We start from the raw sequence: 12680 nt of genomic DNA, 5'->3' as shown, positions 1-12680 counted from the left end.
TAATTGCAAAAGGCTGTTTTTTTCATATTTTTGAAGTTTTGTTCCCAGTTCTGCAGAAGCAAAACGCTTCCAGTAACTACTTTTCAATTTTTCAAACTTTTGGGCTGCGCACCCTCTAAAAGTCGTCCGATCGAAAAGATATTTTGGATCGGTTGTATGTGATCGAAATCCGATCTGATTAGACCCCAAGTACTTTTGATTTCGAAAAAAATAAAACATCCTGTTACAAGTTACACAGTCAATAATTAAAATTCCACCACTCTTTAGACGAAGCCAAAATGTTTTACTTCTGATTATTATCCATTGTTCACATGAAATTCTTGGAAAACTTTAAAACTTTCCAATCATATTGTAACTGGCTAACGATGTCGCGACCACTCCTCAGGTGACGATCAGCCCTGCGTTGCTTCAGCAAGCCGCAGCTCTCCACCGCTCACAGGGAACATACGGGGCTAATGTTGCCGTTTCCAAAATTATATCAGTCAATAGTGCCCAACAAAAAGTAAGTTTGTTTTCTAACTTTATTTGATCGCTTTATTCGGCAGCATGTCACCTGTCAATCCGATGCCATCTGCGGTGCTTACCATTTGGTCCAACAGTATTCTGAGTGAAAATTTTGTAAACCTTCCCTTAAAACTATGAATTTTAATGCTTCGACTTTACCACTTTTTCTAAAAGGAGTGCATTCATGCCCCAAGCGGTCGGTGAACTACTTGTATTTTATTTGCACCTGATGTAATTTCTTTAGACTTGTCAGTATTTGTAGTCTTTCGGCAATGCTTGTTATTTTTGTTTCATGTCCTTCAGGTCTATTTCACTTAACACTGGTCTCAAGTATTTCAAGTTATTTTCTCGCTTTGATTGACTGTGTACAATTTGATTATTATCTTCCTGTTGCGATGATGACAAGTTTGTAGCGCAATTATCAGATGATAAACTGATAGACACTCTATCCCTCTGAGCGACAGTCAAGATAGACCTTTTCTTAGTTCCTGCCATACAATGGATTTATCGTTTCCATACGTCATAGATGCAGTGGTTAAATATCTTTGTTCCATGCAGATACTAACCAGCGGCACTTTCCCGATAAAGCTTAGCGAAGGCGCCACGGTCAGCCCATCAGGTTCGTGTACCCGCCTCGCTGGTTGACTGTTGTTATTTCGTATTGTGTGTTTATTTGGTGTGATTTTAACTCTTATTCAACATTAAAAGCATGATGTTTTCATACTGCATGTACAAGTACAAAGCAATTCAGCATACCTCGTCATTGTGGCTGTGTCCTTGGCAATACACTTAAAGACATGCCGTCAATTGCGGAGTGGCACCTCTTCGGCTGTAGGTTATAGCCCTTGATATCTCTCGGAGAAATGCCTACGGCCCTTGAAGCTATGGCCTGATGAGCTGTATAATGTAAACGATTTGTTTGCATCGGCAGGCCAATTCCAAACTATCACTCTCAAGTCTCCCAACGTCGCATCTCCTCAGTTCGTTTCTTTGAAGCCCAGTACTCCTGGTACTACGCCCACCCCCTCCCCTGCCGCTACAGGCGCCATAGTACAGACATCGGGCGGGCAGACCTTCTACCGCACCGCCCCAGCAGCTAACCAGTTCGTTGTTCAAGGTAGCAGAGTGCTACCGAGGAAGATTTTGGTCAAATCAGGTTTCTTCAGATTTTCATAGTTTTTGTTTGATGAAATCATAAAAAATAAGTATTTACTTTATTCAATTGTTTGTTTTTAATACTTTCAAACTACTGCATTTAATTTAATTTTTAAAAATGCGAAAATAGTAACAACAATATTTTACACATCATTTTGAATTGTTTCAACTCCATTTTATTATTATTATTATTATGACTGCTCAATGCTCATCCACATCAATATTGGAACTGGCAAATTCAATCCACAACACTTTTCATTAGGCTGTCATTTATTACTACACGTGGCTTCTTTTTTTAGTTTTTTTGCTGTTTGTTTTTTGTGTTTTGTGGCCGTGCTAACTACAGACATATAGCCTACTACATGATTTACTATTCAGGCACGTTTTAAACCTTCCAAGGTATTGCCACCTTCTCCCGTTCATTGACGTGCTGGTAGTGGTAGGTCTATAATATCGACTATTGTAGTTACTTTTTTTTTTTTTTTCGTCCCGGATTCGTTAATGACGAAAAATAAAATGAGTGAATGGACGATGCTGTTTGCCATGCAGGTGTCATGACTCCAGCCGTCAGTGATCAAGCCGTGAAGAAACGCCATCCCACCATCAAGTGAGTCTGAGAACCTCAGCTAGGCAAACTGTCTGCATGAGACTGATGTGTGATTGATGTCAGTATGACATAGGTACACTGCCAATATAACAGCATCACTTTACCACCTTCCGTATTAATAAAAGAATGTAATTGGAGCTGTTTTTCTAGCAACGTGCCATCAAGTGAGACCAGTAGACGTCCTACTGGTAGTTGTTTGTGCCGGCTGCTGGTTTAGTGCTTTGTGGTTACTTACCAACAATTCTCAGTTGAACTGTAAAAGTTGCATTTCCCACTAATTGGTCACTTTTTGCATTGATTCTACGTCTTCAGGTTTGCAGGCACGACTCATTTGAGGAAAGTTTCAGCTGAAGAAATTGTTGATATGTTGAAAGTTTATGTAAAAAAACGACTGATGGGGTCGGCTAGATCTATACATTAGTAGGTTTGCACTCACGGAATGTAAGATTGTTTTTTTAAAGATGTTTGAACTTATCCAGGCTAGGCGCTCCCATTCCCCAGCCCAAGTTGATACAACAACCTGTGCAGACGGTTTTACTACCTCAGCCCGCTGCTGCTCAGTCTACACCAGCGGCGCCCACTCCACAAGTATGTTTGTTTAAACTAATAGCACGTTAAGATTCTCGTATTTCGTTACTGTCTTTGTACAACCTTTCAGACTGCTTAAAACACTACTATTTTGAGGGATCTTTCAACTGAAATAAATTGCTCATATATTTGAAGTTCCAAATAACATTAAAATGCGTCATGTCTTTAATTCTGAACAGCCCTCCAGCCAGCCGCTCCCTCCCAAGGCCGCCACAAGCATGCAGGTGAAGTTGTCCGCTTCGCAACTAGGAGAGCTTATGAAGGTTGGAATGGGATCAGTGGTCAAAGTGCATGTCACATTAGCAGACGGCAAACCAGGTATTACCAAACAATTTCAATTGTTACTCAATAAATATGTATTCTCGCTGATATTTATCTTTGTTGCCAGTCAAAGTGTACATTGTGCAATGTTGATAGGCACATTTGTGTTTGAATAGCCACTCACTGCTTAAATAGTAATTGAGTTATTTTACCGAATCTGTGACCAAACAATTGCCTTTGAGGCGATAAAAAATCACCGCCCCAAATTGTGTGCAGTTGGGTACACTTGAACTAGGCTATCCCGGTAGTGTGTGCTGTCTGCATTGCTCTGCTGGAACGTGCTGTATCTTATTATTTCAATGTGCAAATGATAAGAACAATGTTTTGTTAGAAATTTTGTCTTATTTTAATGGTCGCTTTTGAATTGAAATCGAACACTGGATGCATTCGTTTAGGAATGGGGCAACTCCAGATGATCCCCCCAGGGTCCCAAGTCACCCCGGCCCAGGGCCAACAGCTGATGCAATGCAAAGTTGGCAACGATGTGAGACGGTTCCTCCTCACTGCCCTCTCCGATGATGGAAAAAGTAGGTTGCCAACATTTCAACAATGTGCCGCTTGAAATTGTTGATTATAGATATTTTTCTTCTGCAAATGTTAAATATATCTAGTATTTCTTGGTTTCGGGGCATCATTGCTCCTGCTCTTTAGATGCTGGAAACTGGCAGTTTTATATCTCGTGTTTCAATACAATTGTACATTAGGGTGTTTCATTTTTTCACCATTTTTGAAATTCAAAATGCCTGGGGTCCCATCTGGTGGTATTTGGGGTAAAAAGTTTACACCCCAAATATTTTTCAATTATGACGTCATATTAAGGTGGTCCACGAGGTTTAAAATTTTTAGGCCTCAAACTCTCGAAATTTGGCCGTATCTCCGGAATCATAGATCGACTCATCATAGATCGACAAAATTAGTATCAAAATGCGCATAAGGGTCGATTTCCTATACCCGATGTAGAGAATATTAAGGTCTATGTGCTTCAGAAAAAAAGTTACTTCAAAAAATCTGATTTTCGGTCTATTTTCGCCTGATGAACAGAGATCAGGTGATCAAGATAAGAAGTTTTGCTGTATTTTTCTACTCTTGGAAGCTGTTATTGCGTAATAATGGTCCTTGTTCGTTTTGCAAGAGATGAAATGGTAATTTGAAGGTATTACTATTATAAGTTAATGTAACCGTTGAGGAAGAGGTATGCTGCTCACCTGCTTTAGATTAAGTGTCATTATTGCATTAAGGTCAGGTATTAGTAAGTCGATGCAAAACTTCAAGGAATTCGAGAGAAATGTGCTTCCCCTTAATTCAGATATAGTCAGTCACTATTTTTGCTTGAGAAAGAAAGTAGCCGAAGCTAATCCTAAGTTTTTGAAGAAAATACCCCATTTCAAAGATTTGAAAGATGAACTGCTGAAAGATGTAGTTGGCATGTGGAACAAAGCTGGTCTTCCAGTGCTTAGCAAACAGAGAAACCTAGCACTTCTGGCATACAATCTGCCAAAGCATCGGCACTACTATGTTTGAAACAGAGAAAGAGAAATGAAGTAGTTAGATGTCTACACAGTAGCGAAAGCGACTCTGATGATGATATGAATTGAGAAGATGACAAGGAATACGAGCCTCTGAAACCAGCTGTTAAGGAAAAGTGTACAAGAAAGTACATTCTTTTTCAATAAATGATAGAAGTTGTGTACTTGCTGGTCGTAGGAGAACTTCGGTACGCCAGCAGTCAGATCTTATGAGGTCGGTTCTTGGTAAAGATCAAGTGGCTGCAATGCTGCATCACCTTTGATGCTGCATCACCTAAGTATACCGCCAATGACAAAAAACGGAAGAAAAATCTCTGATGGAAAGTGAGAACCTTGTCAACTCAGCTTCTGCCATGCAGTTATGTTATGATGGGCGCATTGTCGATAAAATATATCGATACGTTTTCTTGGGCCAACTTGTTGATGATAATGACATGAAGCACGAAAGTGTGCTTGCTGTTAAATCTTTTCCCAAAAGTGTGTTGGTCACTGCAGAACTGATTTTTGGCACCATCATCCAGGAGGTCTGCAGAGTTCTGCAGAGGTCTGCATTGTCAATAAAATATATCGATACGTTTTCTTGGGCCAACTTGTTGATGATAATGACATGAAGCACGAAAGTGTGCTTGCTGTTAAATCTTTTCCCAAAAGTGTGTTGGTCACTGCAGAACTGATTTTTGGCACCATCATCCAGGAGGTCTGCAGAGTTCACCTATCCCAAGTACAGTATATTCAGTCATGGCTGATACGACTGCTCTCAACACAGGAAAAAAGTCCGGAGTCAATACTCGATTCGTCAATTATGTTAATGATAAAGTTGGTTATGGTATTCATACCCTTTAATGCATGTTCCACATAAACGAAATATATCTTTCCCATGTCATTTCTTTTGTGGACGGCGCCAAGAAGAGTCCCGGAGCAATGCAAGACGGGGCTTTGCTTAACCAGATAGCAAGACTAGACAAGCCCAGTACTGAAACCTTAACACCAACTATTCTTACGCAATAACAGCTTCCAAGAGTAGAAAAATACAGAAAAACTTTCATCTTGATCACCTGATCTCTGTTCATCAGGCGAAAATAGACCGAAAATCAGATTTTTTTAAATAACTTTTTTTATGGAGGCAGATAGACCTTAATATTCTCTACATCAGGTATAAGAAACCGACCCTTCTGCGCATTTTGATACTAATTTTGTCGATCTATGATAGCGGTTCTGGAGATACGACCAAATTTCGAGATTTTGAGGCCCAAAAATATCAAACCTCGTGGACCACCTCAATATGACGTCATAATTGAAAAAAAATTGGAGTGTAAACTTTTTTCCCCCAAATACCACCAGATGGGACCCCGGGCATTTTAAATTTCAAAATGGTAAAAAAATGAAACACCCTAATGTACAATACATGCACTCTTGAGCAACACCGAGGTGCGGAGCTTTGACTGGCAAACATTTGTTATCTAGTGCTTAGTTTCTTTCCACCAGTGCCTTGTGGACTACTAGTGTTGCTTAAGTGTGTCCATTGTAGTTCGTTTAAACTTATTCAAGCTATCAAAGGTCCTTTGATCATCACAGCATCAGCACATCCTTTTGCTGAACATCCTCCTGCTGATAATGAGGTAACTTTGAAGACACCTAGTCTGCGTCATCGCTTGGAGCAGCTGCAGCATCGGACGCAGGACTTTGTCAAGCAACCTGGTGGCAACAACATCCACAGACTGATGACTGATAAAGATCCTCTATGGGGCGGAAGGTTACTAATTACTTCTGTAGATCAACTATACTGGGTCCAAATGTAACGGGAGCTTGTTAAATCTGAGCCGTAGTTGATCTGTTGCGATGATGACAAGTTAGTAGCGCAATTATCAGATGATAAGCTGATAGACACTCTATCCCTCTGAGCGACAGGTCACTAAGGCAACGTAACTGAGTTCAAAAACCTTTGTTATTCCAAGAATGTGAAGCTTTTGTTTTCAGTCTTTGCAGAACCAACTCGGCATATTAACATTTACATATTTTTCTGTTGAACGACTTTGTTCTTGTGTTGGTTCGGTGCTGTGGATGGATCTTTTTTGCATCTTTGTTACATGCATGCATTTCGTTTGCCGCAGAACCAGCCAAACCAGTGAGAAGCCACATCTTGTTGAAAAGTCCACCAAGAAAGATCCGTCAGACAAACCAACCAAGAAGAGGGTTTACCACGGCAACGAATCAAGAGAGGAAAGGCAAAGGTGAGTTGAGCAACACGTTCTTTTGGTCATGTTTTGACTTTTGCTGGTCTGTTGTCTGACTCGCAATTTATTTGTGATCATGTTTGTTTGTTTTAGATTCAGTTTGTTCATTTATTCTCATCCGGCTGTTACCATATGCCGAATGAAAAATTTTCTGTTTGGAGTTCACCCGCTGAATTAAATAATCAACACTATATGTCCCTTTCAGGAGGACTGTTGTGCAGCAAATTCTTAAGTCGATGCTAGATCGTATTGAGAGAAAGGAGGAGCTGGAAGCTCGGAGGAAGAAGAAAGAAGAGAAAGAGGAAATGCAGAAGAAGAAGAAAGAAAGCATGGATGTGGTAGGAGATTATATTTGAAGTCCTGTTATGCGCCAACCATGACCGGTACACTGCACAGACTCCTCAGAGCTTCATATAGAGTTGTCGATCCCAACCGTTATGCTTGTCACACGGATCTATTTATGACTCATCATTTCTTTTAGTTGAGATCGCAGCAACGGTTGCATCACCGGCTCCTTCACGCCTTGATACGTCATGAGGAGCACGTTAAGCAGGAGATCAGGAAGAGGAAGACGATAACGGAAAAGTACTTGACGAAGATTGTAGAGGTGTGTACTTAGCTTTCTTAGTACAATAAGTCTATGGACTCCTCACTTTGCTTCTGTGTTTCGATAACTTTACTATAGAAACTAACAAAACAAGCCTCACTAATATTTTTTGAATCGCTTTAATTTTTTTATTTTTAAAGTACATTTCTAAACATCAGTCGACATCCTCATTGTGTAGTGGAAGTTACCCTTACGTTTTTTTTTTCAGAACGAACTCTATGAAGATCGTTTGAAGATGAGGAGGAGAAAAGTCATTCCATCTGTCGTTGATACTTCTCCCGTCAAGCAACCGAAGAAGAGCAACTTAATGACCACCAGTAGCGCGATCAGCAGCATCCTGACAGAGAGCAACAAAAAGTCGCCACAGAAGAAGAACCAGCAGCAACAAAGGTCCGCTAGAAAGAGGAGCCACTCTCAAGAGGATGAGGATATTCGTGAAAATCCAGCTAAAAAGAAGAAAAAGATGATAAACAGATCCACACAACTTTATTGCATTTGCAAAACCCCTTACGATGATACCAGGTAGTTAGACTGAGTTAAGTAGCCTGGCTTATGAGTGGTGCTAGGTTCCTCTTATTGTGCATGTACGAGATCATGGAGTGAAACAGTGAATGCAACGATTGTAATATCAACGAAACTTCCATGCTTCTTCGGGACGTTTGTTATCAATTTTGTATGGGATTTCATTTGCAATTGCCACATCCTCGTTTCAGCTTTTCATTGAGTAACCATCGTAACTTATCCACTGCCATGATGTAGAGATTGTAATACAGGTTTTTTTCTATTGTGCTGCTACCATGAGTAATTTTTTTATAACTAGAATCTCTCCGATTAATTTCACTATATCCATTAAGACATGCGCCATTGTGCATCTTTTACTCTAAGGTTCTACATCGGATGCGATCTGTGTATGAATTGGTTCCACGGAAATTGTGTTGGCATCTCAGAGAGGAAAGCAAAGTCCATGGAGACCTGGGTGTGCCGTGACTGCGACAAGGAGCAGTCAACTCCACAACAGGAACTCTACTGCCTCTGCAAGACACCGTATGATGACACGCAGTAAGTGTCCTATCAGTTGGCTTGCTTAAACTTCTAGATCGTCTGCGTGTACAGTTGGTGGTTTACCACTTGTGTTAATATACTCACAATGTGTTGAACTTTCTTTAAGTTCCACAAATGTAAGACCCGAATATATGCTTTTAATGACACTGATGCATTAAATGTCATTGCAAGTAACACTCTGTGCCAGACCTTCTTGTGGTCTGTTACAATTTTTCATCTTGCAACAGAAATTCTGCGCGAGCTTGTTTGCTTCCCTGTGAAATTAAGAGGAGTTGTGCTCGTGTTGGTATAGCAGGTACTACTATTATTTTTCTATTCAGCAACTCGCTAAGTTACTTTCTCCTGCAGGTTTTACATTGGTTGCGACGTGTGTCAGGACTGGTACCATGGCCACTGTGTGGGCATCAGCCAGGATGCAGCGTCCTCCATAGACACCTACACCTGCCCAAAGTGCAAGAACGAAGCCAGGGACGCGTCATTCGAGGAAAGCTTGTCCAGTAAAGAAATCAATGACTTGACCAAGATAATAAAGCAATTACAGGTCCGTGCTTGAGTTGACGGTTTTCAAAAGGGCTGTGGAGTCGGAGGGATCTTGGCTGGTCATGAGTCGGATTCGTTCAGTTATAAACCGGGGAGTTGGTCGAATATTTTTCGCCTGGCTTCACAGCCCAGGTTTTCAACGAAACATGATGCAATCTGTTGTGGCAAACGTATCCCAAGTGTGCTGTGTTGCTTGAGAACTGTTCGGTTGAGCAAGAAAGCTCTTCTAGTTATTATGATCAGCGGTTTATGCAATCATATGCACTTGTCATCAATAAACATTAAAGTTAATTTTGTGTCCGCAGATCCACAAGATGGCTTGGCCGTTCCTGGAGCCAGTTCGTGAAGCAGACGCCCCTGGTTATTATAAAGTCGTCAAGAGACCCATGGGTATGGTTTGAACTTATTGTGTTTTAGCCACTTCCATTGATGTTGGCCAAGTAGTTTTCATATTTCAATGTAGCATAAACCCTGAGGTGGGAAACTTGGTCCATTGGTCCAACCTACCCTGAAATAAGATTAGAGAAATTCTTTTAATGTATTTCTTGGATTGTGAGTTCAGATTACTACAGAGATACGTGACACATGATCAGCGTGTTCTGGCTCCCATTAGTTATTTACAACAGGGCTTCTTAAATTGGGTCGCGACCCCAAACAGTCGAATAAAAAATTATTCATAGCACAATAAAAAATATTAAAAAGCCCTAACTTACAGGATTGACTCGTTGGTTTGTGCTAATGAAACTAAAATGTCTTTATCTATACTGGTTCTGGTATTAACCACCTTATTGCTGATGCAGATCTTCAAACCGTGTTGAAACGTTTAAACTGCCGCTACTACATGAAGCTGTCAGAGCTGGTTGGTGATGTGTCTCTGATCTTTGACAATTGCCGCCAGTACAACGGAGCCGATTCCAAGATAGTGCGTTGTGCCGAGATCGTTGAGACAGTTTTCGTTGGAAAGATACGCGATATGCGCGGCAGATAAAACTCTGTTGGAACAAAGGTCGTTCAAAGCGGCGTGAAACGGAAATGTGGTCGTAACGTGGCCGAGATGACGTCATAGTGATGTCGAACGATCCTGGAAGGGCATATTGTTAATGTCTTGATGCTAGGTGATAAGCAAACCAGCATGTGTTGCCTGTAAACAGTTCCATTGATTGTGTTGATTCTTTCATTCGACTCGGATTTTAGTGGATTTCTGCCGTTTGCAAATTAAGTACTCACCTAACTGCTGCGCCACCTAGTTGTAGGTTGTGATAGTTATAGCGATCTCTTGGAGGCGCAGATATTGTTTTGTAAATTTTAATGATGTATTTTAGAATGTGGAAAGAAACGATTGTTTGTACAAATCTCCTTGACCTGATTCACGGTTTTATTACCTTGGGTAACGAAACCCGCCGTCGAAGGAACCGGAAAGATAAGTGCAGTATCACAGCTAGGAATTTGTTAGGGGAAGAGTTTTTTTTGCTTGTTTATATTTTAAACGAAACGTTTTTCGTTTGAGCTAGGAATTCTAGATCACGGAGGTGCGAAACTACATCCGCCGTACCAGAGAAGTTACGTTTATTTCTGGTTTCAGTCCATCCGCCGTACCACCTCAGGTTACAAAGACGCCAGAGAGCAAACCAGTCTTTGGTATCATCCATTGGGGGAGGCCGATTCTTTTCTTGCAGGCTAGCGTTTTTCTTGTCTATTCTTCAGTCCGACTTTGTCTGCTTCATTCTTCACCTGTTTTTTTCCCTGGGTTACACCTGTTCGGAAAGCTTTCAAGCATGCCTATTAGGCTAAGGTGTCCCACTTTAGGCGACCTTTCAGGAAAATTAGGTTCGGGTCAAATTCTGACTGGATTTTCGTCACTGACTTAAAAAATGACGTTATTTTTTCATTATGACAGCTGCATAGTCGAGTGGCGAGAGCCCTAGAACGGCAATCGAAAGGTCGCCGGTTCGACACCGCTCAAGAGCATGCGGCTGTGTCTTTGGCAGGACACTTTAAGCTTAAGGCATGCCTGAAGGTGGACACGAAGATTGGCTTCCTTCCCGTACACCTAATCTAAATCTTCAACCACCGGGTGTAAGCCTGGATACGACAAACAAACCCCCCCCTAAAAAAGACATGCCTGAAGGAGTGAAGGTGGACACAAAGATTGGCTTCCTTGCCTTCCCATCCACTTAATCTAAATCTTCAACCACTGGGTATAACCCTGCTTACCCTGGATACGACAAACAAAACAACGTCATCTTGATGTGCCAGCTAGCCGATTTTTGCTACTTTCACCTTATCACGAATATGGCTAGAGCAGGGGTGGGCAACGTGCGGGTCGCATGCGGCCCTTTATCTTCTTCCAGCTAATTTTCCCCATTAAGGCTATTTTCATCTCAATTTGCATAATGGATAAAAATAACTGCTTTTTCATGGATGAAAATAACTGCTCGCAACAACATGTGCTGCCCCCACATGCACAATATTTTCTGGACAAATTAACTAATTTATTAAATTCATTACATGAATGTTGGCCTAATTCTTTATAAAAACAAAGGAAGAGTGTGTTCTTTGTGGAAAGTTTTTAAACTTTCTCGACTTTGCAGTTTAATCAGTTCAGGTTAGAATTCGGGTGGCGCTTTATCACACTGAAATGAAAATTGGTCACTAAATAATTTTAATTAAATTTCAATCTTTTTGAAGTCAGAAAATCCAACTGTAAATTCTTCAAGAAAATCTTCACATAACTTAGAATACTTCTCATGCGGTAGCCTACTTTACAGAACGGTCTTGAGCTTTTTCAGATAGGGAACGTTCAACTATTACGTAACGCTTTTTTTCCGAATTTTTGACCCCCTCCTCCCCCATGTAACGCCAACGTAACGCTTTTTTCAATCCCTCCTCCCCCATGTAACGCTTTTTCACTACGAATTCAGCACAAAAAACTACCATTCCGTACGCGAAAGCGTTACGTAACGTTTTGCTTGAACCCCCTCCCCTCCGACGTGACGCTAACGTAACGCTTTGCATAAACCCCCCCTCCCCCTCGAAGGCGTTACGTAATATTTGAACGTTCCCTTAGACTACGAAAATATACAATTGCGCCAGCTTCAGTTGTGCTATGAAAAGTTTTAATTTCCTGGTACTGGTAGCTACTTATTCGCTCGAACATTGAAGTACACACAACTGACCTTTCCCTTGTAAGTGCAAATTGAACTCAGCTAGCATTTCTATGATGTCAACTAAGAAAGACAAATCATTCAACCATTCTTCATTTTCTATCAAGTTGACATTTTGTTTCTTTTTCTCCATGAACTGTTTTATTTCGGGTAGGCTACCGTCACAATAATTGAAATCTTTTTAAGGTGGCTGCTCTACTGAGCCATCGGACTTTAGAAAAGTACACAACGTTTTCGTATTTACTGCCAACTTCGTCCGAGTATGCTTTGAATTCTCGATGATTCAAAGCCCGCGGTCTGATTTAAAGTTCAACTTCCACTAGGCTACCCAAGTACCGGTAGTAAACGCGTGCTTCAATTTTTCGAGTCTTA

At 40.9% G+C, this 12680-nt stretch overlaps 1 protein-coding gene across 1 annotated transcript in view; it reads left to right on the top strand.

Annotated features, from left to right (window-relative positions):
• Nucleotides 1-10497, top strand: part of LOC145786100 (nucleosome-remodeling factor subunit BPTF-like) — a 57014-nt gene extending 46517 nt beyond the window's left edge. Inside the window, exons 27-42 of the mRNA XM_082597747.1 lie at nt 386-502; nt 1063-1123; nt 1436-1660; nt 2209-2266; nt 2746-2854; nt 3034-3172; nt 3571-3702; nt 6277-6454; nt 6813-6932; nt 7141-7273; nt 7417-7542; nt 7751-8064; nt 8428-8601; nt 8953-9145; nt 9450-9534; nt 9945-10497. Coding sequence (XP_082453873.1) covers nt 386-502; nt 1063-1123; nt 1436-1660; nt 2209-2266; nt 2746-2854; nt 3034-3172; nt 3571-3702; nt 6277-6454; nt 6813-6932; nt 7141-7273; nt 7417-7542; nt 7751-8064; nt 8428-8601; nt 8953-9145; nt 9450-9534; nt 9945-10132 — 2352 coding nt within the window. The 3' untranslated portion in view covers nt 10133-10497. The remainder of the gene's footprint in view (nt 1-385; nt 503-1062; nt 1124-1435; nt 1661-2208; nt 2267-2745; nt 2855-3033; nt 3173-3570; nt 3703-6276; nt 6455-6812; nt 6933-7140; nt 7274-7416; nt 7543-7750; nt 8065-8427; nt 8602-8952; nt 9146-9449; nt 9535-9944) is intronic.
• Nucleotides 10498-12680: the final 2183 nt, after the last annotated feature.

Source organism: Aplidium turbinatum, chromosome 17 (genome assembly GCF_918807975.1).
Source record: "Aplidium turbinatum chromosome 17, kaAplTurb1.1, whole genome shotgun sequence".
Lineage (NCBI taxonomy): Eukaryota > Metazoa > Chordata > Ascidiacea > Aplousobranchia > Polyclinidae > Aplidium > Aplidium turbinatum.
Note: the sequence above shows the minus strand (reverse complement) of the source record. Positions and strands in the feature narration are given on the sequence as shown.